Here is a 27968-nt window from a genome sequence, read left to right on the forward strand (position 1 = left end):
GTTGTGTACAAGTAAACGGCCGGTGCAGCCCGTTCTTTCAAATCACAACAGGGGTGCACCCAGGATGTACAGTTGTCCCAAAGCTCTTCAATGTCATCCTAGATTACATTATGACAAAAACCAATTCACGTCTCAGCTTTGGGCTTAAATTTGGAGATCTTGCCATCACAGATGTTGATTTTACTGATGACTTGGCTTTTCTGACAGACTCCATGGATTAGCTGCTGGAAGCGCCCTTAATTCTACGAGAAGAGGCTGCCAAAGTAGGACTACATATAAACTGGGACAAAACTAAAATTTATGGCCATAGACCCGTCTTCTCCCACTTTTAACTCTCCAGTTAGCCTGGACAGCACCACTGGCATCAGAGTTGTTCAAGAGTTTACCTACCTGGGCTCCAAAATTCCTTCAGATGGATCGCTTCTCCCCGAGCTGCAAGCGAGATTATCCAAAGCGTCTTTTGCCATGGGCAGACTGAACTGTCACAGCTGGCGAAGACCGAAAATCAGTCTTACAACGTAACTGCCAATCTTTAACTCCCTAGTCAGCTATGTGATGTTTTATGCAGCTGGGACAGGGCAAGCATCAGCTGCAGCCCTCTAGAAATCGACTTATTTCAGTCGAAGAACCTGAGCCTCCAATATTTTGGTCACTTAAAAAAGGGCACTAGAACTTTTAATTTCCGTCAGAATGAGCCCTAACACCACATTCTAGGGCCACTGAGTCAATACGATCACCTCTTGGTTAAAGAAAACAACAAAAAAACAAATAAATACGCTTCGGGGATCTGTCTTCTAGCAAAAAATGCAGAATTCCACATTTTTGTAGATAAGAGCTTGACACTTCAGCAATAGGCTTCTCTGATAGGCTGAATCCAATTTTCAGCGTATATAGTGTGATTTTCGTTAACATTGTATTACTTTTAGGGGGTGTTTCCCCCTATTTTCTAAAATAAGGTAAGTTTTCTTAGGCTTTTAACTTTCGATGGGTATGACTAAACATGATGAAACATATATAATTAAAATCAGCATTAAAATGTGATTCTTTTGATGTAACTATTGGTATCAAGTTTCCGTTTTATATAGTTTCGGTTACTAATGAGCCGGGTCGCTCCTTACTACAATTCGTTACCACGAACTGTTTTATTTTCTGAATAATAAGGGGAAAAAAGTAGATTTCTCTCTTTTATACATTTTCTTTTCATATTTTAGAAGAAAACTCAAGTAATATGAGCCTACTGAATCCAACTGTAGAGCATTGGAAATTTAACCGGATTTGTTTTTGTTCATTAACCAGTATTTTGGGAAACCATGTTAGTTCTCATCGATATTTTATGATACTTGAATGGCAAAAATGAGCTATAAACAAAAGGTTAGTCGACTAACCTTGTGGATAGTACTCATATAATTTATATTTTCATTTCTCTTGAAACAGTCTGGTCCTAGAAGGTAGTTTTTAGGCATGTTGGAGATTACAAACTACTATCATTATGTGGCAACCTAAGGTAGTTTCGTCAAAACGTAACAAATGATGTGGAAGAAATAGAAACAAAAAAAAACCAAAATGCCTGATGAAATTGTAGAAAAAATCTCTGTCATGTCTACTGGTGATTCTGGTGAGTTTCTGTTTAGATTTTCTCATTAATTTATCCATGCATGAGTATACTGAATTTCAATAAGAAAAATATTAGTCTAACTTAAAGTTTCTTTGGCAGGTCAACATCCCAATTTCAAGAGCTGGATGAAAATTATTGATCACATGAACTGTGTTTTTGAACTTGATTTTGTTGAACAAAATTATGCCATTGCTGGCCTAGTTCTAGCATATGGGTCAATAAATATATAGCATATATGATTCTATTTCTGATTGGACATCTACCATGTGGCCAATATGGGGGTAAAGTTCATTGGTGATGAATATTATATTTAGATTCAGGATGGAATCATATTTATATTTAGCATATAATGCATAGCCTATTCATACATATAATACATAGGCTAGCTTGACGTATTAATTAGGTCTATTCAATAATCATGTTAATTAATAGCCTACATCATCACTGATGTATTAATGTTAGCTAATACAGCTTAAAAGATTACAGACATGACAGGTCTTTATCCCTCCAAGGCTAAAGTAGGTGTAAGACGGCTGAAGATACAGGTTGTCTAAGTCTTAGAAGGTACAGACTTGAATAAGTGAGAATTCATAATGCTTGGTTTAACAATTGACCATTAGTAGACTCGAACAAACAAATCAATATTACAAAGGAAGTTTGCATGAAATTGGTTGTGGTTCTCAAAAGATTAGCCTAAAGGAAATGGGGGAACTCAGTAACCATATTAACACTTTTTTTTATAAACAATATATATGGTCAAAACCAGAATGTGTCCAGAAACAATCCAGACATGGCACTCAAAACTGTTCTTGGTTTGTATACACTCATTTCTGGTGAATGCACCAGAAAACTATTTGGAATGGTATGCATAAGTGAGAGAGTAGCAACAGTCAACTATTACCCAAATCTTCCACTATTACACTTATCCAGACTATCTGATAGATAAGAGAAAGGTCAAGTATTTTCAGTAGCCCCTCCACAGAAGTCTTGACTACCAGTGGTCTGTCTTATTCAAGGCTTCAATGGCATCAATGAAGTTTATAAATGAAGTTTATAAAGCTGTTAACAAAGTTAATAAACCATTTATCTTGCAAAATTTTGTTGACTTTATTGCTGTCAGATAAACATTGAACCTAGTTTAACTTTTCCAAGAAATTCCTCTAAGTTTAGCCATTAGCAGAAGACATGTGGAAAATTTCAAATAAACCGCACACAATTAAATGTCTACATATATAATAGAGCATACTTGTTTAAATATTTTGCTTGGTAAAAGAAGAAGAATTGGACAATGAAATATTTTCATCTAAACCTTACTTATTAAAAGGGGGAAAATGCTTAAGAAAATGGTTTTCTTAGTTCCGTGTCTGATTACTTTGATTATTTACTGTAAAAATGGCTGTAAGGTCAAAGAGTTGAAATTCTCATGAGAGTAGAATAAACTTTATGGTGTGCAATTCCATGAAAAACTTTGTTAACTTTGATAACAAAGTTATGAGGAGCACATTAAGCATATAGGAAAGAGGAAAGATAATAGCTTGTTGCCTCTGAATTATTTGTCTTTTTTTACTGTTCTTATTGTTTGGTAAATGACAACTTATACTTATTGAAGACATGACTGCCTGTCCATGGATTATTCTTTATGGTTGATTGTGTATGGCTATGCTGTTTGACCTATGTGATTGTATGGATGAGTAGGGTTAAGGCCTTATTCAAGTGCTGATCTATATTAATCACTAATGCAGGAAAACAGTCTTCCTTTTCTCCTTCTGTCTTCTTTTTTTCTTTTTTTAAGGTGTTTGTGCTGTTGTATTGGTGATTTCTTTTTTCATTATAATTTTTCAAGACTCAGACTTTTAAAAATCACATGAATATGTATATACAGATAGATTCCTGGTAGATAATAAACTGCTGCAGTAACAAAAATTCTAATAAAATGAAAATAGATAAATTATCTAGGGAGTTACTTATCCTTAGAACCTGACATAGCTTCTTCTTGAGTACATTGTCAAAAGCATATTTGTAGTCAATAAATGCTACTATGATAACCATCTTTTGACTTAGCCTTCTTTATTTCATTGTCAAGCATGAATAGCCAATCAACTGTGTTGACGTCTTTTCTGGAACCATGTTGCTATTGTGGAAAAAGACCATTATGCTATTAAACCATTCAAGTCTCATTGTTATCATTTTTTTGTGAATTTTCAAAGGATTACCACTATTGCTAGCAACTCACCACAGCACCAAGCTGTCTGAGGACAACATAGCTATGCATGCTTCTCCCTCCCAATTTATTCAAAGCCACAGTTTTTACACCCTCCCAGGAAGTCCCACTTCCCTTAAATCTTTCTTAATGGTATCTTCCTACTCCAACTAGGGATGACTTGCTTTTTATTTGGCCCAAAAAGTATAGTTTTTTGCAGTCTGTCATTGTTCATCAGCTGAATATGCCATAGCCATCTCAATGTTTCTCTCACTGTAGCCCTTGAAAGCAGGATTACACTACGCTTTTTGTACAGCCTACTGTTTGAGGTATTGTCAGTCAGTTGGGTACCCAAAACAATCTGTAGGCAATTTCTCTGGAAAACATCTATCAAATCTTCCTCTATTTTTTTGGAGTATCCATGCTTCAAAACCTGCTTTACCTCTTGTCATCACTTTAGTTTCCAATATTCTAGTCTTGGTTTGCAAACTTATTTTCCTTTTCCTCCAAACTTTTTTAAACTATAAAAAGAGCTGTGGGCCTTGGCTATTGTACTTTTAACATCATCACAGCACTTACCATCTTTACTAATTATACTACCTAGGTAAGTGTCCACTTGATTGATCTTCTTGTTAATCTGTTCTTGTACCCTGAACTTACAAAATCTCTAATAACTCATTTGTTTTGCTAACACTTTCATCTAGGATACTTAAATCATCAGTATTATCTAAGTCCAGGAGAGGCTTATTTCCCCATTTGATTTCATTTTCTCCTGCTGTCTTTACTATGCTCCTTTATACAAGGATAAGACCTTTGCTAAAGCTTTTCTATCAACTGAATCAAACGTTTTCTCACAATCAAGTAAACTGAGGGGTAAAGGTATTCAATGACTCTTGCACTTCTTGATTGTTAATTTAAGGAGGTCAACACCTCTACCCTTCCAAAAACAACACTGCATTTTTGCAATGGTTTCTTTGATGTACTATTCAGTTAATACATATATTTGACCCAAGCACCTGTAACAAAAGCATAATAAGGCAACTGCAAGCAAGCACACAAGCATTAGCATTAATATATAAGCAAAAGCAAGCAATAAGTTCATTTCATCTTCCTTCTTTTCTTCATGTGATTCAACGATGTTTTTTATTGAATATGCTCAACTTCAACTTCATTGGGGGGTTTCACCTGACGACCAGAACGTTTTTTTTTTTTTTTTTTTTTTTTTTTTTTTTTTTTTTTTTTTTTTTTTTTAGTACAATAAGTTCATTTCATTTCATTTAATTTTTTTTTTTTTAGTTTTTTTTTTTTTTTAATTCGGCACAATAAGTTCATTTCATCTTTTTTTTTTTTTCAATACAATAAGTTCATTTCATCTTTTTTTTTTTTTAAAATAATACAGTACAATCAATTCATTTCATCTCCCATCTTTTCTACAAATTCAACTTTGTTGGGGGTTTCACCTGACGACCAGAACGAGTTGCCATTGCCCTTCTTCCATGGTTAATCTGCTCTGCCTGAGCCAGATCCGTGGCCTCCACCTCTTTGTGTGTGACACCATGCTTTGGTGTTGGAGACTCCACTGTAGGGGGGTCCGTAGTCTCTTGGGAATCAGCTAAGGGATTGGGAACATTCTTTGATGGCGAGACGCTCGAAGTTTCGACTTGGCAACTAGCATCATTGTGCAGGTCAGTCACCATTGGGTCTTGTCTTGATTTGATGTGTATTCTGTTGCGGTGGAACGTCCCTCCTTCTTCGAGACGCACATAGTATGAACGAGGGCTGTCGCCAGTCTTGCAAACTGTTGCCTTCTTCCAGGTTCCCTGGTCAGTCAACTGAACCCACACTTTCTGACCCGTTTTCAGTGGTTCCATATTCCTTGCATGCTGATTATAGTGTTTACTTTGTGCCTCTTGGGCCTTCTCCCTCTGTTGTCTGAATCAGTCAAATTGGAAGGCTCCTGGTTGCAACGTTTGTGTGATGCTGGGCAGGAGTGATCTCAGTTGGCGTCCCACCATTATTTGAGCTGGGGCAAATCCATCAACGGGTGTGTTCCGATACTCCAATAGTGCCAGATACGGGTCACTCTTGCTCTCAACGGCCTTCACCATGAGTCTTTTAGCAATTTGAACAGCCTTTTCACTTAAGCCGTTGGACTGAGGGTAGTTTGGGCTTGAGGTTGAGTGTAATATTCCCCAGTCAGTCATGAATTGCTCAAATTCCTTTGTGCTGAACTGGGGGCCATTGTCAGTTGGAAGTCGCTCGGGAATCCCATATTGGACAAAGTGAGATTTCAGTTTGTTGATGACCTGCCGTGACATGGTGTTTGTCAGGCGATCAACCTCAAAGAACCGACTCATGTAATCGACAGTGACCATGTAATCCTGTCCATTGAGCTGGAACAGGTCAGCAGCTACATGCTGGAATGGGTAGTCGGGTATTTTATGCAGGATCATCGGCTCCTTCTGTTGGTTCATAGCAAACTTGGCACATACCTCACAGTGGTTGACCAGCCTCTCAATATCTCGAGTGATGCCTGGCCAGAATACAGACGTTCTTGCCCTCTCTTTGGTCTTCACCACTCCTAGATGGGAAGAGTGTAATTGGCCTAATATGCATGCTCTCATGCATATCGGGATGACTATGTGCTCCCCTTTAACAACAAGGCCATCAAGTTCTGCCAACTCATGACGATAACTCCAGAAGGGCCCAAGTTTTCTGTCTAGGCTCTTTTTATTGTTCGGCCAACCCACTTGTATTGTTTCCAACAGGGAATTCAGTGTTTCGTCTTTAGTCGTTTCTTTACGTATTTGTGCAAGCCTTTGGCTTGCTATGGGTACAGTTTGAAGGACTGAGTGAACCAGAATTTCCATGTCTACCTGCGACTCGATGTCTGTATCCGCAAGGTGCAGGCGGGATAGGGTGTCCGCTACAGGGATAGTCTTTCCAGGTTTGTATCTAAGCTTGATATCATATGGCTGAATAGCCAACATCATTCGCTGCAGCCTTGGAGGTGTCCTTTGTATAGACTTCCCAAAAATCGACTCAAGAGGCTTGTGGTCTGTGGTCACGCATATCATTCTTCCGAACAGATACTGGTGAAATCTTTTGCAAGCAAAGGTTATTGCGAGCATCTCTTTTTCCATTTGGGAGTAACGCTGCTCTGTCTCACTTAGAGAGCAAGATGCAAAAGCGACGGTTGCTCTGTCTGTTGATAGCTGGGCACCCAAACCATGCTGGGAAGCATCTGTGATCACCTCTATCTCCTTGGCCTCTGGATCAAAGTAGGAAAGGTTTTTGGAGATTGTATTCTGAATCCCTCTCTTGGCCTCCTCGTGGCTTGTATTCCATTCGAACTTCTGCTGTTTGGACAGGTCTCTGAGGGGTTTGTTCAGCGTAGCCAGGTTGGGGATGTATCTAGACATGTAATTGTACATTCCTAATAATGTCTGTAGTTCCACTTGGTTTCGGGGTGCAGGCATGTTTTCTAATGCCTGGGTTTTCTCTGGGTCTGGGGCAATGCTGCTTGTTGTCAGTCTGTGTCCGAAGTAGGTGATGGCAGTAGTGTCAAAAACACATTTTTCTTTGTTGAACCGCACTCCCTTGTCTCTTGCAGCTTGGAGTACTGCCCTCAGCTTGGCGTCATGTTCAGCATCACTACAACCAATGCCTGCAATATCATCAACAATCAGCCCAATATCCAGTTCTGTAAAGACCTCCTCCATCTTTTGCTGGTATTCGTCCTGCGCTGAAATCAATCCAAATGGGTATTGGTTCCATTTATACCGGCCATACATGGTGTTGAATGTTGTCAACTCAGAGGATGGTTTGTCCAACACCATTGACCAGTATCCATTTCGGGCATCCATCTTAAAGAACCTCTTTGCACCTTTGCACTTCGCTGCTACTTCATCAAATAAAGGTATAGGGTAATGCGGTCTCTCAATTGCTCTGTTTAAATCAACAGGGTCCAAACAGATCCTGAGTGACCCATCTGCCTTTCTCACCAGAACCAAAGAATTCACCCACTGTGTTGGCTTGGTCACTTTTTCTATGACTCCAAGCGACTCCAGTCTGTCTAACTCCTCTTTGAACTTAGCTTGTAGTGCAAAAGGAACCTGTTTTGGCGGTTGTATAGTAGGGATTGCACCCTCTTTCAGATATATTTTGCAGGTTCCAGGCAGTGTCCCTATGCCCTCAAAGACATCACTGAATTCATTTAAGAGTTTTTGGATGACTGGTCTGATTGGGGCTGGATTGCTAACACTGAGGACAAACTTGATCAGCTGAAGTCGTTCACTAGACTGGCGGCTGAGGATGGGTGCTCTATCTGTGCAGACCACATGGAAGGTATGGGTCTGGGGGGTTTGGTTCTTGTACTGAACTTTTAGGTTGGTTGTCCCCAGTACCTTTAGCTGTTCTCCAGTGTAGCTGGTCAGCACATCAGCAGTTGGCAGCAGTGCTGGCTTTATTGCCAATTTGTTGAAGTCTTTGAGTGGCAAAATATTGGCCTTGGCACCAGTGTCTATCTTGAACGCCAATTCACTATCGTTTTCTGTCAGTGTTATCAGAGCATAAGGCTTTTCCATCTTTTCTTCTGTAGAAATGGACTCAATCATGAATTCTCTCCCATCTTCCAATTCGCTTCTTGTTTCAAGTTCATGTACTACTTTGCTCTTGCACATTTTGGCAAAATGGTTCATCTTCCTGCAGTTGCTGCACTGCTTCCCTTTTGCTGGGCACTTATGGCTTCTTGAGTATGGGCCACCACAGAAATAGCATGCAGGGGAATTTTTCTGTCTTTGAACCACTTCCACCTCCTACTTAATTGGAATCTGCGTCTGTTCGTTAAGCATGAGTGCTTGGGTCTCTTGCACAGTTTCTATAGCTCGACTGCACTCAACTGCTCTAGCCAAGGTAAGTGTGGCTCCCTCACTGAGAAGCCACTCACGGATTCTTGCATTCTTGACTCCAAAGACCAACCGATCTCGAACTAGCTGGTCTTCTAGGGTATCAAATTCACAATCCTTGGCAAGTACTTTCAACTGAGTGACATATGACTCAATGGTCTCTCCATCCACTTGGTTTCTCTGATGAAAGATGTATCTGGCAAAGATGGGGTTTGCACTTGGCTGAATATAATTCTCGAACTTGTCTAGATATACTTTTGGCTTGTTTGCCTCCGCGTCAGATAAGGTCCAAGTGGAGAACACATCCTGTCCTTTTTCTCCAGTCCAGATAAGTAAGTATGAGCATTTCACTGCATCTGATTTTCCACTTAGTGGACCAGAAAACATGAGCTCACAATGTCTCTTAAATTTTCTCCATTCTGATTTTAGGTTGGGGCTTGACCAGTTGATTGATGGAGCTGGTGTACTATCCATGTTGAACCTCTGACACCATGCAATGGTTTCTTTGATGTACTATTCAGTTAATACGTAAATTTGACCCAAGCACCTGTAACAAAAGCATAATAAGGCAACTGCAAGCAAGCACACAAGCATTAATATATAAGCAAAAGCAAGCAATAAGTTCATTTCAATTTTAAAGTCTAAAAAAAAACATCACACATAGTAATTTGCTACCTACAGAATTCAGGCTAATGCCTTTGTAAATACCATACTGTTGGCACCTTTCTTATAGAAGGGTTTAATTACAGTTTTCCTAAAATCACTAAGTACTCCCCTTTTCTAGAAACCATATTCATAATCTTGTAACTTATTCCTATCCTCATAACTTGCAGATTTCAAATTTAGGAAATGTTATTTTATTTCTATGACTTGTTATATACCTCAATTTGGGCTCTTCTAAATCTGGAGTTAAAATTAACCTGCATAATGTAACTTACCTTATCTTCTCCTGATGTTGAAGTCTAAACTTATTTCCTAAAGTGCTTTGACTTGCTCTTGCTGTGTGAAAAACCCCAAAAGCTCATTCTTGGCATGTTTTTTGTTGTAGAGTGTCTAAGGGTACACTGTAATATGAGAGAATGTGTCAGGTACTGGCTGTTCAAGTATATTTGCAAAGGCCTCAACTTTTGTTGATCACTAGTAAGGGGTTGGTATCTGTGTACTGTGGGTATATTGTCACCTTTTCTATTTTACCCTGCCATTTATGGAGATTTTATATTTGATTACTCATATCTATTTCACCTGAAAAATTCTTCCATGTTATTGTCATGGCTTTTAAGGCTATTTTCTTTTGTATTTGCTTTTGCTCTTTGGAAATTAATGATTTTTTTAAGGCAAGGTTATTTCTGAAAACTGTTTCAAAGTTTACAACTCTTCTATGGCTTTCCTATAGTTGATCAAATTTCAATATTTTTTCAAAGAGACATATTTGTTGATGATGCAACTTTAGTGTCCAAGTCTGCCAAGGAGTTCCAAACTCTCCTAAATTTAGCTAAAGCTTACTTAAAACCAAAGAAATTGAAGCTAAACACATCCAAGACATAAATTGTCATCTTTTATTGTAAGGAGCCCAACAGACACCATAACTTATTTTTTACCTATAAAGGTAAATCAATAAAAGTTCCCCTCAAATATGAGTTTTTGGGGTTCATGATTACAGCAAATAGTAACTGGACCAAACAGAATAAATAATGATTTTTTCTTGAAAGGTAGCTGTATGTGCTCTACTCTGACAAACCACAGAATTATAATTTAGAATCTGAAATGCATAATTAGCTTTTTATGACTAAAGCTCTGTCAGTTTCCCATTATGGTTGTGAGTTTTGGAGGATTGCTTTGGTGAGACAATTGGAGTCTCAGCGGTTTTTGTGTAGCTTATCCTAAAAAAGTGATAGGCCTACAAAATAATTTTAGTAGTTTGGTTCTCAAAGGTGACATGGGTTCAAAAAAATTTACTTCATGATAAGACTATATAGGTGATTAAGTTTTGGTTACAGAAATTGTGTTAGCTCAATATGTGTACCAAAGACAGCTTATGATGAGGTGTTGAATTCTTCTAAAAAGGCAGTTGGCCAAAAAAATTAAAGCTCTTCTATATGATGCTAGCTTTTCATGGACATGGAATGAGAATCAGCAGAGGCGTTTATTCCAAGGTGCTGCAGTACAGGGTTAATTGCCATCAAATTTAGCTTATGCTGTTAGTAAAATTTAGCTTATGTGTCTGTATTTGTCAGCACATGGACAATTTTATCAGCTCATTTTCTATATCCTCCCTCCCAATCCCAGTCACACCCCTGTGCATCAGGGTCCCCATTGTAAACCTGGGGAATTTCCTTGATAGTGTGGAATCATGCCTATGGAACCAGGAGATTCAGATTTGGCTTACTTGTGCTGAGATGTCAAAAACCTTCAGACTTATTGCCTGTAAAAGGCAATGTTCAAAGTATATGTGCTAAAGCTCAGTTTGTCCCTTTTTGTTTCAGACCAGTAAAGTGATTTATAATTTTTTGCTGCAACACATAAAAGTCATCTGACACTTTCTAATTACCCAAGACTGTTTTCTAAGCCATTCTCAATGCGTACATAAGAAGGAATATGTAGATCAACATAATTAAATTGGGATTTAGTATACAATCCTCCACTGATCAGGGTTGCCAATTGGACACATTTTACGTCACAATGGCATCTTCCTATGTGTCAGAACACAATGACAAGGTGTTGCCTTTTGGACGGGATATGGAGAGTTTTACTTGACAGAGGATACTTAAGTGTTGGTTGCAAGTGCAAGCAAATTATGTACTGCTGTATAGGAGACACTGAGATTCATATGACAAAATGACTTGGTGGTAGGTGTGCTTGTTCATTTTTGTGGGGTTGTGGGTATGATCTGGAACAGTTTCTGGGTAATTGCCATAGTTTGGAGAATTGGAGGAACAGTATTTTTTGGGGATGTACCTGGGCTTTTTTGTAACCCCCAGCCAAAAAAATTTATATATATATATATATATATATATATATATATATATATATATATATATATATATATATATATATATATATATATATATATATATATATATATATATTTTGCTTTTAGGTCCATCTCTTAAGGGTGAACTACCCTACCATAATTTGTGCTGCTTAAAACTTGTTTGAATTAGTGCCAATATGCTTTTGCACATGGTTTTGCAGCTTGTGTTTTTTATTGTAGTCAGAATGTTATATTGTCTATCTGAAGATTTTGTACTTTGTGGATAGTTATATCTGGAAGACAGCATGTTTCCAAGATTAGGCTTCAGCCAAAAATGTTCATCTGTGATGAGGCATTATTATTAATTGTCTGTACATTGAAATAATTTGCAATAATTAGATTAAAGTCTTGTAACTATGAAATATTTACTAGGAAAATTTGGGCAAATCCAATCTTGAAGAATCAAATTTCTAAGTGTTGAACTATTTAGATAGTCATTGCCTGTCCAGCTTTTCATGAGTGCACATGCCCAATGAAATGTCAATTGTGTATATTTACATAAAATATTTTGTAAACCAGGTACTAAACCTGTTATAGCAAGGAAGAAATTTACGTTGACTTTTCCATCCAAACTAAGAGACTTTTTGAGATGGATTTTTGTTTTCAACATATGTTTAGCAAGCCGAAAAAATTTTACCTTTTGTTGAACTAATCCAGTTGTTTTCATGGGAACAGGATATGAACAGGGATCCAACTTCTCTACTTGTGAAAATGGGCCCTTAAGAATTGAAACAAAGCACATAGGTGTATTGTAAATGGCACTAATATGTTCAGTATCTGATCAATCCCATATCAAACAGTTCATGGTAACAAACTGTAGTAAGGAGCAACCCAGCTCAATAGTAACCAAAACTCTAAAAAATGGAATTTTTATCCCAATAGCTACATCAAAAGAATCGCATTTTAATCCTGATTTCAAATATATAAGTTTCATCAAGTATAGTCTTATCCATCAAAAGTTACAAGTCTGAAAAAATTTGCCTTATTAGAAAATAGGGGGAAACAGCCCCTAAAAGTCATAGAATCTTAAAGAAAATCACACCATCAGATTCATTGTATTAGAGAATTATATTGTAGACGTTTCCAGCTCCTATCTACAAAAATGTGGAATTTTGTATTTTTTGCCAGAAGGGAGATCATGGATGCGTGTTTATTTTTTTGTTTGTCTGTTTTTTTGTTTTTTTTCTTTTCCCAGGGGTGATCGTATCGACCCAGTGGTCCTAGAATGTTGCAAGAGGCCTCATTCTAATGGAAATGAAAAGTTCTAGTGACCTTTTTAAATGACCAAAAAAATTGGAGGGCACCTAGGCCCCCTCCCATGCTAATTATTATCCCAAAGTCAACGGATCAAAATTCTGAGACAGTCATTTTATTCAGCGTAGTCAAAAAACCTTATAACTATGTCTTTGGGGACAACTTACTCCTCCACAATCCCCATGGGAGGGGCAACAAGTTACAAACTTTGACCAGTCCTTACATACAGTAATGGTTATTGGGAAGAGTACAGACGTTTTCAGGGGGATTTTCTGGTTGGGGGAGGGGCTGAGAAGAGGGGGATATGTTGGGAGAACTTTCCAGTGAGGAATTTGTCATGGGGAAGAAAATTTCCATGAAGGGAGTGCAGGAATTTCTAGCATTATTAAAAGAAAATAATGAAAAAATAAATATGAAAAAGTTTTTCAACTGGAAGTAAGGAGCAGCATTAAAACTTAAAATGAACAGAAATTATTACGCATATGATGGGTTCACCTCCTAATACCCCGCTCTTTACGGTAAAGTATTTTTAGTAATTTCAACTATTTATTCTACGGCTTTTGTGATTCAGGGGTCATTCTTAGTGAATTGAGACAAACTTTAAGCTTTAGTGTAAAGAGCGAGGTACTGAAGAGGGGGTGAACCCCCTCATATATGTAATAAAAACATGAGAATACAAAAGTTCGTTACGTAAGATAATTTATAAGTTACGTATATCTTTTACTAATAAAAAATCGAAAGTTCTAGTTGCCGTTTTAAGTAACCAAAAAATCGGAGGGCAACTAGGCTTCCTCCCCCGCTCTTTTTTTCTCAAATTCATTCGATCAAAACTATGAGAAAGCCATTTAGCCAAAAAAATGTATATGCAAATCTCGTTTTAATTATTCCTCTGTGGAGAGTCAAAATCAAAACATGCATTTGATTCAAAAACGCTCAGAAATTAAATAAAAAAAAACAAGTTTTTTTTAACTGAAAGCAAGGAGCAACATTAAAACTTAAAACGAACAGGAATTACTTCGTATATGAAAGGGGCGGCTTCCTCATCAACGCCCTGCTCTTTACAATAAAGTTGTTTTTACTGTTTTAAAAAGAAGAGCTGAGAGAAAGAGTCAAACTTTAGCGTAAAGATCAGGGCGTTGATGAGGAAGCAGCCCCTTTCGTATACGAAGTAGTTTCTGTTCGTTTTAAATTTTAATGTTGCTCCTTACTTTCAGTTAAAAAACTTGTTTTTTTATTTAATTACAAGTAACAAAGATAACAAAAAGTGCTTCATGCCACTTAATGGGCCCAGGGTTAATAGCCCAATCATATCTTGGATGTAATCATATTTTTAACACAGGCCTAGGTGAAGTGTTGCTACTTGGTGTATATCTTACTTTTTGCTGTAGCTAAAATCAGGATAATTTTGTTTAGATTCTTTTCTTTTTATGGACTAAATAAATTTTCAAAGCGATTGAAGTTTCTCTTATGCTTCGATTTGACATTGAATAAGAAATCAAGCAGTAAGTTCTTCTCTTAAAATCTTAATCATTCAATTTATCACAATACCAAATAAATTAGTAACACTTTATTTCCATTGAAGATGCTTTTTGGAAATACTGTAAATCTTTGGACTTGACATGATTCTATCTTAATTTATTCTCAGTCATGTCATTACTCAATTATTAATAAAATTTACTACAATAAGAAATAAATACTTGATTAGAACAAAAACTACTTTTTTAAATACTGGAGACTGTGATTACAAGCGGTCGTGTTAAAATATACAGATACATTAACCAAATAGGTAAAATTCTGGACAGGGGGCTTTTTGCTTTCTTGAGAAGAGTTAGTTGAAGACTCCAGAGCCTAAATTATGCACTAGGAAGGTATGTACAAGCTTGTATCTCTACTGATTCCATATTTCCAATGCTTATGGTTCATAGCCCTAGATGCTTAGATGTCAACTGCATTTTGTAACTTTGACAAAAAACTTCTATCCTTTTGGGCTGAGTCTGCTTTTCTTTGACTCTAGGCTCTGTAGATGTTTTATTTATTTTTATTTAAACAAAAAACGGAATGAGCCCTAGGCTCGTTTCTTAACAAATATGATAGAAAATTACTGCAATTAAATCATAAATGTAACAGCCTGATTAGATAATAACAACGATATATACATACGTAAAAATAGAGACAACACTTCTGATTCTGGACACCAAAGCCATAAATGCTGTAACCTATTGGCCTTTCAACTTTTGAAGATAACTAAAACTATACTGCCAATAAGTATTAAACTAACTTTGCAATGAACAGAAAGGACAATAAACTGGAGTTGGATATGATGCTAAGAATTTGGGTAGAATTCAGGCAATATTTAGATTTTTTTCTCAAATTTATCATACGTTCTTTTTTCAAAAGATCATAACCTCAAGATTCAGCAAATGTATGAGGCTCAAAACACTTGTCTCATTTGTGCTTTGACTGTTTCTGAAGTTTTAAGCTGTGTCTGAGATAATTGAAGGTCAGTGTAAGGCAGAGGTAAATACATCAGAAAAACTTCTCTAGGCTTCATTCATGTTCTGGATATATTCCTGAAATTTTTGTTCAGCTAGTTTAACCACTTTCCTTGGTAGCAAAAAGCCTATCATCAAGAATTCTGCTTCGCTTCTGTTTTAGAAGTTTCGTATGTGTACCAAATCTGTGAAGCTTCCACAGAATGGCTATGGTCAGCAGTTTGATTTTGGCAGTCCAATGTAAGCAATAAATTATTTGTCTAGTAGGCTTATTAGAGCAAGCCGAGTTATTGCCACTCCATACTTGAAATCCTGTGACCATGAGGACTGGGGTTCAAGTCTTGGTGTTGCTGATTATTTGGTTTTGAACATGCATCAGTAGCTTGACTCTGTAAGCTAGTGTTGATCCAGCTCTAAACAGTTGCCTGCAGAAATGTGGGGAAGGTAAACATGAAGCGTGTGAAGCGCGGATGGTTGCCCCCTTGCACTTCCTGGCTAAAGGGCCATGAAATGCATATCAGCACCACCAGTTTGGACTTTAGAGTCTATTACCACATCCTTCCTATAATTTTTTGGTATAGGTCTAGATTAGGGGTTATTGAAAAGGAATATGTTAAGAAAACAATTCTCATTTTATAATTTGCAGAATAAATTGTTGCTAACACATTTTAACTGCAGCTCTACTATACTGTGTCCTTTTATATATATTCTCAGTTTGCACCCCTACTTATTTGTGTCACACTCCAATTGATTAGAAGTTGAAGCAATTTTTTTCTATATTTTATCTTTCCATTTATATTTTCAGTGATTCATTTGTGTTGTGTTTGCCCTATTATTTAATGAAATTATTGTTGGTCTTGATTACCAATAAATTATTAAGAAATTTTAAACTGGGAGGAATTACTGTTCTTATAACTGCTCTGCTCAAATTTGGATAAGTCAGCGGTTTGCTTGGAATTTAAATTTTGTTTAATTTTCAAGGGCGGCAAGTTTATACTTCAGAAAAATTTGGTGACGATGAAAAAGGCGATGGCACCTCAGAGAATCCTTTTAAGACCTTATTTCGTGCTCTACGATATGTTGAAAGTGAAGGAGATGCAAGTATATTTGTTGATGCAAAAACTGAGGGCGAAGTAAGAACTTTTTTATTATTATCTTTTATGTAATTGAGGGATGTAACAAATGTTTTTTAATATACCATAAAAACAAAAAATTTGACTTGAATCCTTTATTCTTGTGAACTTTAATTTATGGATGATTAAATATATGAATATAAGCTACCTTTGAAAATTTATATAAGCTTATTACGGTGTTAGTTGTGTCATTATGCTGTTACTTTGTCTATTCTTATTATTTTTATGAGCATCTGCTTAGTTGTTTTTTTTTTTTTTTTTTTTTCTGTAGTCTTCAGCTGTACTTTTGTTCCTAAAAGACATCTGTTGAGCTCCATCTATACCAGAAATTAAAGCCCTGGATGTTGTGCTTTATATATTGGTTAGTTTATATATATATATATATATATATATATATATATATATATATATATATATATATATATATACATATATTATTTGTGTTATAGAAAAACTGTTTAGTCCTTGGGCTATATGTTCTTAAGGATGTTGTTAGATTTCCCTATCTCGTATGTTATAAAAATTACAAGACGTACACAGGACACAAGTAGAAAAAGGCAAGCCTTTCTAAATCCTTTCAAAAATTTTTGGATAGTTGCATAGGAAACTCAAGGAAGTAGAATCTCTGGCTCTTTAACATTTTCACTCTGTATACATACAAGCAGAGTCGCTCCTAGGGTTGGTGGTGCCTGTGGAAAAATTGATTAAAGCGCCACTATCTTGACTGAAATAGAAACAAAAAAAGCCGGATCAAAGTGGGCAATTCCCCAGCGGCGGTGCCCCCAAAGCTATGGTGGCCGGGGCGACTTTCCCGGTTGCCCCACCCTTAGGAACAGCTTAGCATACAAGTTTAGGTCATGGTGAAGATGGTAGGTGCATTTGAGGCTGATGAATAGCTCTGGTGGAGGGGGCGAAAGCACCAAAGAAAGAAGAGAATATTTAGAAAAATGAATTTATCAATTTCACATAAATGCTTGATGTGTCTTGGAACAACATCCTAGGTGTTGGTATGGTTCCTGCATACTCCGGATTGATGTAAATGCAGTCACGCATTGCCATTGTTTATATGGTGGCCTGAATTGCTGTCCTGAAACTCATGAGCACTACAAGCAATGCTGCAGGCAACTACCGCTCTTGCGATTGGTCGATCTTAAGGCCAAAGTCTGGAATGATAGCAGGCTACTACTACAAGCAGATTTTTTAGCTTGATAGGAAAAATGCTTCTACTATTTTCGGGTATCTCTCTTATATATTCCTAAAAGATTTGTTTTGCCTCTAAAAATACAAACATCAAAAGTCTGTTGATTCTTAAAGACATCTACACCTTCAAAAGGAAGCTAAATTTTCTTAAGTTGTTTGATACCATCAGTTTTTAGCTTGATTTTCATTTTTTTTTTTTTTTTTTTTTTTTTTTTTTTTTTTTTTTTTTTTTTTTTTTTTTTTTTTTTTTTTTTTTTTTTTTTTTTTTTTTTGGTTTGTCTGGGATACTCTGCTACTAAAAGTTGCATAACTGCATATAGAGAATTTTTTAATAAAAATTTGAATTCTCTGTTTTGTCCTAACTTTTTAATATATACGTGGCTCTAGAAGTTTTAACTACTAATTTTAAAAACAAAATTTCATTCTCACTTTCTTTGGTACTTTAAGGCAGTCCTTAACACTCTAAATTACAATTCCATGGAAAAGGGGTATTGTGGGCTAATTTTCATTGTCAGGAGGGTTCTGAGACTATATCAGTGTTTTGGATTCTCAGGTTTTGAAAATCTATTGTCAACATCTAGTTGCCAAAAGTTTAAATGCATGCCTATATAATATATTGCAAATTATAATTAACCTTATCAACGTAGTCAGAATAAAATCATTGAATGACAGACTGTCTAAACAGCTTTGTAATGAAAATCATGAAATGATATAATGAAAACCAAGTAATGTAATGATGAACTATTTGTTTGCTATTTCATACATATTTTCATTGGCCGTCAAAGGAGGCCTGTCTAGATAGGTTTCATAATCCGTTTAGTTTGATGCTGGAGCTATTAAAGGATAAAAATAGTATATTATGATCTAATTTAGTCTAATCCTAAAGTTACATTGAATACTTGACTGGCTTGTTTCAAAATTTAATCTGTTCTCTGTTTAGCTCAATTTGAATTCAAAATAAATTTTATAGAAACAAATTCTTTTCTTTCTGCATTTGTGACAAAACTCAAATTTATTAAGAGTAGAAAAAAATGAGAATATACTTTTTCATTGTGAGCATTTGGATTCTCCCCATTCGGATGACAACTTTTTGATGACATTTCGAATATAAATACACCTGATAAGATTTTGGATCCTTTTTCAAGTTTGTATACAGAAGAGTCAACGGCTACCTGAAGAACGGATGGAAGTAACTACAACTGATGAATTGAAATTGAAATTCATAAACGACTAGCAACAATTCTAGTTATCCAGTTACTCCTACAGCTTATTCTCAAATGTTAGCTGCAATTGAACTAGAAAGGGTGCATTGCGCCAATTAAGTTCTAGGATCAGCGGCGTGAATGACCCCCCCCCCCCCAAGGTTCAAATGTTTTATTTTACATATTCTTGTTTTTGGTTTTCAAAATTTCGGAAAGGACGAGATTCACACTCCACTAGCACAAGGAAAGGAGGTTCTACTGATTGCTTCAGTCTGTTTTCCCCTATGTATTTTGTCTCTCGGCATTTAGAAGCCCCATTTTTTAGGATGATTAACAAACTAATTTGTTCAATATCTGATCAATCCCATATTACAAGTAAAAAACACTTATATCCTATTTTTCCAATCGTAGAAACAACTAGTTGTCAGAGCTTTTAATACTAAAATTGTTTTTGTTCTTATCTTGGATGAAAAGTTGCCTTTAAAAGCAAATGCTTCATAATAACTTTCAAGCCTAATAAAAGAAAATAAGCTTTAATCAATAGAATATGCTTTTAATTTGAAGCAAAAGTGTATTTAAACGGGTAAGTTTTTTTTTTAATAAGACGGTGAAAAATGTCTTATTTTATCTGTCGTATTAAAAATTTCGCCCATTTTTACTATATTATCTGTTCAATTATAAACCAAGAGGCAGTGTGGTCTAAGAAATTATGAAATATTATTAAATATATAAATATTATTAAATTGCTTCTCAGCTTTTCAGCTTTTTTATTTGCTTCTCAGCTTTTCCACGCCTGCATATTTCAAGTCATGTGACATACCACATCTTGATGTACAGCTACAAAGCTAGTGTTTTTTTTACTCACCTTAATCCATATTCCTTGATTAAAGGCAATGTCGCAGTTCTTTTAAATAACATCGGTTAGTTATAATTACATCTTTCAGACTTCTGAAAGTTATCAACAAGTGGCTATGGGAAATGGAAATGAGTGTGTCCCCAAATGGAACATTCGCTCTAACAGGGAATTAGAACTGCTCAACGAATTTCTTAAAGATAGGAGTTACATAAATGGTTTTAGTTTTTCTTCAATGGATCTTGAAGTTTCGTCACAGATCTCCAGCGTTACTACGGCTTTACCATATGTCTCAAGGTGGCTTAGACATGTGAAATCTTTTCCAGTTGGGGAGTTGAAGGCTAATATGGTAAATAATAATTTAGTTTTGGCATGATATAGTCAAATACTAAGGATCAGAGATGAGCAAACTTTTATGTACAAGAATTACGCAACAGAAATCTTCAGGAGGATAATGTCCCATGTTCACTCTAACAAAAATATACAAACTTGGAAACACTTGAGTGCAAAAGAATTATGTCGTGTCATCGTTTATCAAAAAGAACAGCATTAAGCCCTTTTGCGAAAAATATTTTCACCAAAAGACACTATCCTCACAGATTCTTCCTATATACCTACTTGGTCCCCATCCGCTCCTTTACCTGAGCATATGAAAAAAAAAATGTGTCCCCCACAACACTGAGAAGACTAGTAACCAATCCAAAGCGTTTTCAAATTTTTTGTTATCTCTGCCATTTCCCTAGTCTATCCCTTCTTATATTCTTATCAAAGTTTTCATACTAGCACATTTAGAACAGAGGCTTCATGTATACATTTAGAAAAGTGAACACACTATCCCTTGAAAACAGTATCAGACACAACTGTCCACAAGACCGTAGGAACCTTAGTTACCCCATCTACTCCTCATCTCCACATATAAATGTAGACCTGGTACTCCTCTGAACTCGTGATTGTTTCGCGATAATTCAGGAATTGGTCTTAAATAATCAGTTGATTGTCCCGAGTCTAAACACATTTGGTAAATATTTCCTGCGTGGTGTTTGAGCAGGCGCCTGAATAGACAAATCAAATGGTTGGTGGGTTCGTGTATTTTGGTGTGCATAATTGCTGTGGACCTAGGACTTGAGTCTTCCTTCAACAAATTACAGTTTTTGTTGTATTCTTGCCTGCAGTCCCATAAGAAAAATGATTCCAAACTGAGAAGTGATATTGTCAAAGTTAGGCCCTTGTTCAAGGGGGCAACGTTGGTGTGACGTGAACCATGTAGTCTAATGGGCAAGGACTCTAAACTGCAAATAGCCTCTTTAAGCTAGAGATTTATTCTTAAATTTAGGTAGAAATGGAACCTTGGGCCTGTAAGCCCCCCCCCCCCCCTCTCCAGCACTCCCACATGAGATTTGCACTTGCAGACTTAAACGTTCTTCTTTTTACACTTAGAAATAACTATGAATGAATGAATGTCCCAAATCGAAACAGACTAAGTATACATTTCACTAATGATGCCTGAGTTGAATCAAGTAGGTATTTAAATGTTTTGTGAGCCTACATCTGAGTAGCGCGTATTTTTCATGAACGGTGTTCTGTTTTGTTTTATTTCGACCAAAGTAGTTATTTAGAGATTCACAAGGTAGTTGGTTATAAATCTGAGGCTAATATTGTAATATAGAATTTCAAGAACAGACTTGGCTTATTGAAATATAGCGATAAAACTTATTAGCCAACTTTACTAGTTTTAATACATTTAAATATTACTTCAATTGAAAAACGAACAGGAATTAAATCAAGAAACAGTTTTTTTTCGTGACACTTAAATAGTAAATTTAATACTTAAAAATGACAAAAGCTGGCTCATTTAAGTTACAAAACTTCAAACGAACACATACTACAATAGACAATGAATCTTATGTTGCTTAAACTGAAATTTTTATCTTCCCAGTTGAGTTTTTACGTTGGAGGACGGGGGGGGGGGGGGCAGTGACAAGGATAACTCAGTGATTGCCACCGATGTTTTTATATTGAGGTATTTTCTTTTGGAACTTCGATTAGTACATTGATTTTCTTTTTGAATTTTGTTTTCATGAAAATCATTTGGCACTTCAGCATCTGGTCACAAAAGTTGCGATGTATGTAAAGGATATGAAAGCGGGGATGTGATGGTGAAATTGGTTAATCTGGAGGGGACTAAACTAGAAACAGAGTTAGAGGAGGTGCTACATCATCTGCTGTTTTTCTGTCCACCTTGAAATTTGTTTATGTTATTCGTGAATAATTTAATTATATCAGTAAAAAAACGATAGTAAATCTTGCATACAAAAAGAGTGGTGTTAAATGGAAATAGGCCAAAAAGTACCAAAAATCCTACAAGACAAACTCTCTAAAACTCCTTCACTTCGCCTTACTCATTCTTGCCTCCACTATTTTGCAAAAATTTACCATAAACTATCTGTTTCAAATAAATTTTCCTTCCAGGCTTTATGGATGCTCAAAAAGGGCTCTATAACTTTTAATTTCCGTTTGAATGAGCCCTGCCCCGATTTTCTAGAACCACTGGTTCGATCGGGTCATCCTTGGGAAGAAAACAATAAAAAAGAAAAGAAAAAAAAACAATCAACAGACAAATAAACACACACACATGATCTTTCTTTTCGCAAAAAAAAATTTTAAAGGAACAATATGAAATGATTCTTCTCCAACTTGGATTGTAAAACTACTTTCTAATAAATAAAATCTCACTGAATCAAGAGCTATTCCACTATCTTCCAATATATCTTCCAACTTATCAAAAAGAATTGCATGTTCTTTTGTATCAAAAGCTTTTTTAATGTAAAAAATATAGTTGGTGAAATATAGTAGGCTAGGGATGTGATGGTGAAATTGGTTAATCTTAGAAGACCAAACTAGAAACGGGATTAGTGGAGATGCTAATTCAACTGCTGTTTTTTCTGTCTACCTTGAAAATTTTTTATGATATCCGTGAATAATTTAATTATGTCAGTAAAAAAACGATAGTAAATATTACAAACAGAAAGAGTGGTATTAAATGGAAATAGGCAAAAGTTAGCTTATGTAAGAAGTGAAACAAACAAGTGGGAATCATCACGAATAATGAAATTTAACCTAAAGCAAAAGGAATTATAGACGAATAAAATGTCAAAACAAAAACTGAAGAAATTTACTATGAATGAAAGTGGGACTGCCACGCCCATCAAACCACATTAGTGTGTGCGTAAAAGCTAAGCGTAAAATCTGCTTCACTGAAAACTAAATAGATTGTTTCGAATACTACCAATTGACGTTGCTGAAAATTATATTTAGATATTTCTTTTTCAAATATTTTCATCGAAAGAATGCATTTTTTTTCACAGTTATGTATGTGGGCCCCAGCCCCAGACTTATTTTTGGGATTTTTTGTTCGTCTTGCTTATAAGCTTTTGTATCCATTTCAGTTGTTGATCGTTTGTGCTAAGGAAGTAATCACCTTCGTGATTATTCCTTGTTTCAAGCTTGACTTCTTGCATGGGGAGAATTTGAGAGGCAGTTTTAAATATTATCTCACCTCTCTGTTGAAATTATGGCTAATTAACAGTAGTGTTGGAATATCTAACACTCTACCAGACAGTCAAATGTCGAAATTGAAGTTAAGGAGCTCGCACTTTGAACCCTTTTGGAAAGGGGTGGGGACAGTTAAGATGGACATAACTGAGTGGGAGTTAAACCTGGGAGAGCTTTCTTATCTCCAATAGAAAATTCTTGCACTTCTCAATACTGGGTAACACCACAGCCTTAGAGGTCTATTTCCTTGCAGCCTCAAACTGTCATACTGATCAAAACCTTTCCCCTTTTTACGCTTGGTAAAAGGCCTTCATACGCACCACTAGGTGCCATGAGAGTTTGATACAAACTGAGGCTAAAAACTGGGTAAAGCACTTCGGGGTGAAGGAGGAGGGGGCATGTAACATCCTTTGATGAGTTCTAATTATAGAGACAGGCAAATAGAGCGTAGTTGCGAATACCAACTAAGGGTGAGAATAGGGTAAAGGGATACCGGGCACAGATGTGGGGAGAACAATAGTAACTAGTTACGGGAAAGAATCTCCCGTGGATTACAGTGGGGGGAGTTATGCCTTCATAAGGCAATCATAATTGACACTGACTCGCCAGAACTTGGTGTTCGCTGAGTGGTATGACATGTATTTCTAGTATCTAAGGTTAACTTATCCCACTCTACCTTCAGATTATTGCCGCTTTCTGGTAAGAGAGTAATGAGCTCTTACTCGCTTTAAGCTTGCGTTTGTAGACTAGTCAATTTTCATCTAGAAAAGAACCCTTTTCTCAAGCGCATCCCGCCTCGTGAAACCATGCAGTCTGTAAGCACAAGACATAGTTTCAGATTTTACCCGCTCTTTATTACTTCTACTTTTCCTTAATCTCTTTGCTCTCTTAGTAAGAATAAACAAATTGTTATAAAATGAAAATCGCGCGTTATGTAATCCAAACTGAAAACACTCCTTCATAATATTTAGGTTGGAGAAAGGAGGATCTTAAAAGAAATTCTTCTCCTTCAATACTTTCTACTTCAACGCTATATTCAAAAGTAGTAAGCTACACAAAAGACAATTAGGTATTTAGGCAAGATTCAGCACATGATATTCTCATGAGGATATAGTAACTAGTTACGGGAAAGAATCTCCCATGGATTACAGTGGGGGGAGTTATGCCTTCATAAGGCAATCATTATTGACACTGACTCGCCAGAACCTGGTGTTCGCTGAGTGGTATATGTATTTCTAGTATCCAAGGTTAACTTATCCCACTCTACCTTCAGATTATTGCCGCTTTCTGGTAAGAGAGTAAAGAGCTCTTACTCGCTTTAAGCTTGCGTTTGTAGACTAGTCAATTTTCATCTAGAAAAGAACCCTTTTCTCAAGCGCATCCCGCCTCGTGAAACCATGCAGTCTGTAAGCACAAGACATAGTTTCAGATTTTACCCGCTCTTTATTACTTCTACTTTTCTTATTCTCTTTGCTCTCTTTGTAAGAATAAACAAATTGTTATAAAATGAAAATCGCGCGTTATGTAATCCAAACTGAAAACACTCCTTCATAATATTTAGGTTGGAGAAAGGAGGATCTTAAAAGAAATTCTTCTCCTTCAATACTTTCTACTTCAACGCTATATTCAAAAGTAGTAAGCTACACAAAAGACAATTAGGTATTTAGGCAAGATTCAGCACATGATATTCTCATGAGGATACTATGGTATTCTATATATGATATTCCCATAGGTTTCAGTAATGAAACTAATGGGGGTCAAAGTACGATTTAAGGGGAGGGGGCAGGGCGGTGGCTCTTCTTTTGGGCTGTATTTATTATATGTTTTTCAAAAGTGGGCACAGTGCATGTACATCTAAATTGAATGTTGGATTTTGACATAGGGTACAATGCGTCAGCCTTTATTGATTAACAATAGGCAACATTTTTATTTTTATCTTTATCATTTTCAAGATTCCAATTTTGTGAGCACTTGCTTTACTCTGTTTATTTAATTATTTTTGTTTCATTTTAGAAATACGCACCTGTAGCAAAGAGTGCTCTAAAGAAAGCCCAAAGTCTATATAAGCAACAACAGACCAAATTAAAAGCTGCAGCGAAGAAAACAGCTGAAGATGCAGAAAAGAGAGCCAAGAACCTTGAAGAGGCAAAGAAAATAACAATAGCTGAAGACAAACATCTTCCGAGTGCTAAGCTGATCAAGATTAGGGACTCAACCGAGCATAGGGAGAGAAGAGTTAAAATCCATGGTTGGGTTCACCGTCTCAGATGGCAGGGTAAGAAAGGATTGTGGGTTCAAAAACTTTTTGTCTAAAAAAAAAATTGGTGAGGTCATTTTGGTTAGTTTTTAAAACTAGTAACTTTGTTACAGCGGGTTCGTAAGATATAGCCCGTTGCCTTATTTGTTATTGTATTCTGTGAGTAATATTGTTTCAAAAGGCCAAGAAAACTGCTTTTTTCAAACAAAAAAGCCTGTTTACAGCAACTCTGTAAATTTTGATACTGCTTGATTTAAACTTTGTGAAGGGACCTACAATCTAATGTTGGGCTCTGAAAGGTGTTTTAAGGTTCCTTTTTCACCCCTTTTCAACTTAAAACTGATGAAGGATATTAAAAACAAAACTTTTTCGCATGCTGATCAATGGTCTCCGTAGCGCAGACACCAATCTCCTGATTCTCTTCCTTCCGCCGGGAGTGCACCGTGATTAGGGGTAAATCATCCGACTCATCCTGTGTTTTCTCCCAAATTTCTCCAGATACCTTTTTAGTACAGGATCGACTGCCAAATTGAGCTTACAGAGGCATGCCTCTGACCCCCGTTCTAAACCACAGAGCCAGCGCCACCAGGACTCGAACCCTGTCCAACGGGTAACGGATTTCAAGTTTAGCGCACTAACAATTCGGCCAGGACGGTTATACAACTGGCTTACCTTGTGAAAAATAAATGCTATCTACACGTTTGGCTTTGCAGGTTCTCTTGATCTATAGACCTTGAATAGGTGATTGTCAAGATTTGAGCGAGCTTTTAAGCAATACTCCTCCGAAGATAAGACCTTGTTGCATAACATCTCTCTAGCGTTATAATTACTTAATGAATACAGGTGGTAGCTTAGAAACATTTTTCCTGTGCCTGACATGCGCTACGTAAAACTTTGAAAAGTTTCCTTCATATAATAACATGATTGTTAATTTTATTGCCAAGATTTGAGCTAGACTTAAAACAATAGTTTTCCTAATGTAGAAAGTTCTTTTTATTTTAATATCATATTCCAAGCTTTATAAGTACTGAAGGAGTAGAGATAGTATCTTAGAAACGCCTTTCCTGGCCTTGAAATGGGCTACTGAAACATTTTCAAAAGTTACCTCTATAATTATATGATTGCCAATTTTATTGCCAGTACTGGGATGGCCAAGATTTGAGCCATGCTTAAAATAATGGTTTTCCTAAGGTAGAAACTTCTCCATAGCATGTTCCAATCCTCATAAGTACTGAATAAGTATACATGGTAGCTTAGAAATCCCTTTCCTAGAGGTACTATTGGCTATAGAAACATTTTCAGAAGTTTCCCTCATATAATAATACGATTTTTTAAATTCATGTGAAGCTAGTGCAATTGAAGTGGAGCGGGTGGAAGTAAGAACTTGAATTTTTTTTATTCCCTAGCTCAAACTCTCAAACCTTTCCAAAATATTTTCATTTCTATAGTTTAAGAAATCTAGAAGTTAGCGAAAATCTGTTCTTCTTTTTGCTATTATTATTTTTTTTTTTTAATAAGAGGCACTGAGTTACTAAATTTTTCGGTTAATATTCGTTCTTTTCGGATTAAAATATGTTACACTTGTATAGCGAGGGGGTCCATAACCTTCTCCTCTTAGATGTGAAGTATTACAAAGAGTGGTAAAAGAAGTGAAAGGGGCCTTGCGTTTAACTGAAGGTTTTGTTCTAGACACATTATACTATAATTCATCAGAATTACTGCTCAAGTTGGGCTGGGAAGGTATTCCCAGGCTCTAGCATCCACTCCTTTTCTTACTTTAGTTGCTTGCATATTCTGAGGGGCACGTCTTTATTCTTATCTGTATTAGTTTCGAAAATGATTTTTCCATGCTCGTTTTCGGAATATAGATCTGTTGCTTAAAAATTCTATCATCCTGAGGCAGCAATTTTTCAAGTTAGAAAAAGGCATCTCTTCTCCATTTTCTCATTGATATATTTATAAACATGTATCTTTTGGCTTTATATTTTATATGACTGAACCTTATCTAATTTGGGGTCTGGTACTTACTAAGGTAGGCCCTGCTGCAGTAAAGATATATAGATTACTGACAGATTTTTCGTTGAAAATCACTTTTCAATTCAGTTCACTTTATTTATAATCCAAGTACATTTAACTAATATCCCAGTACCCGCCTCAAGAACGGTGCAAAAAAGTACTTGCGACTGGGCAGGTATATAAAACTCATATTCTAATTAATAATTCACTACAAAATAGAAAAAAAAGTTAACCAATAACGACTAATCTCTCATCA

General features: G+C 36.2%; 1 protein-coding gene across 2 annotated transcripts in view; it reads left to right on the forward strand.

The window, feature by feature from the left end:
* The first annotated feature begins 1482 nt into the window (after positions 1-1482).
* Positions 1483-27968, forward strand: part of LOC136030937 (asparagine--tRNA ligase, cytoplasmic-like) — a 124618-nt gene continuing 98132 nt past the window's right edge. Inside the window, exons 1-4 of one of the 2 annotated variants that reach the window (XM_065710046.1) lie at positions 1483-1615; positions 16481-16632; positions 19979-20236; positions 25453-25714. In XM_065710046.1, coding sequence (XP_065566118.1) covers positions 1564-1615; positions 16481-16632; positions 19979-20236; positions 25453-25714 — 724 coding nt within the window. In that variant the 5' untranslated portion in view covers positions 1483-1563. The remainder of the gene's footprint in view (positions 1616-16480; positions 16633-19978; positions 20237-25452; positions 25715-27968) is intronic. The other variant, XM_065710047.1, reaches the window with a different exon arrangement.

This window comes from Artemia franciscana, chromosome 9 (assembly GCF_032884065.1).
Source record: "Artemia franciscana chromosome 9, ASM3288406v1, whole genome shotgun sequence".
In the NCBI taxonomy this organism is placed as follows: domain Eukaryota; kingdom Metazoa; phylum Arthropoda; class Branchiopoda; order Anostraca; family Artemiidae; genus Artemia; species Artemia franciscana.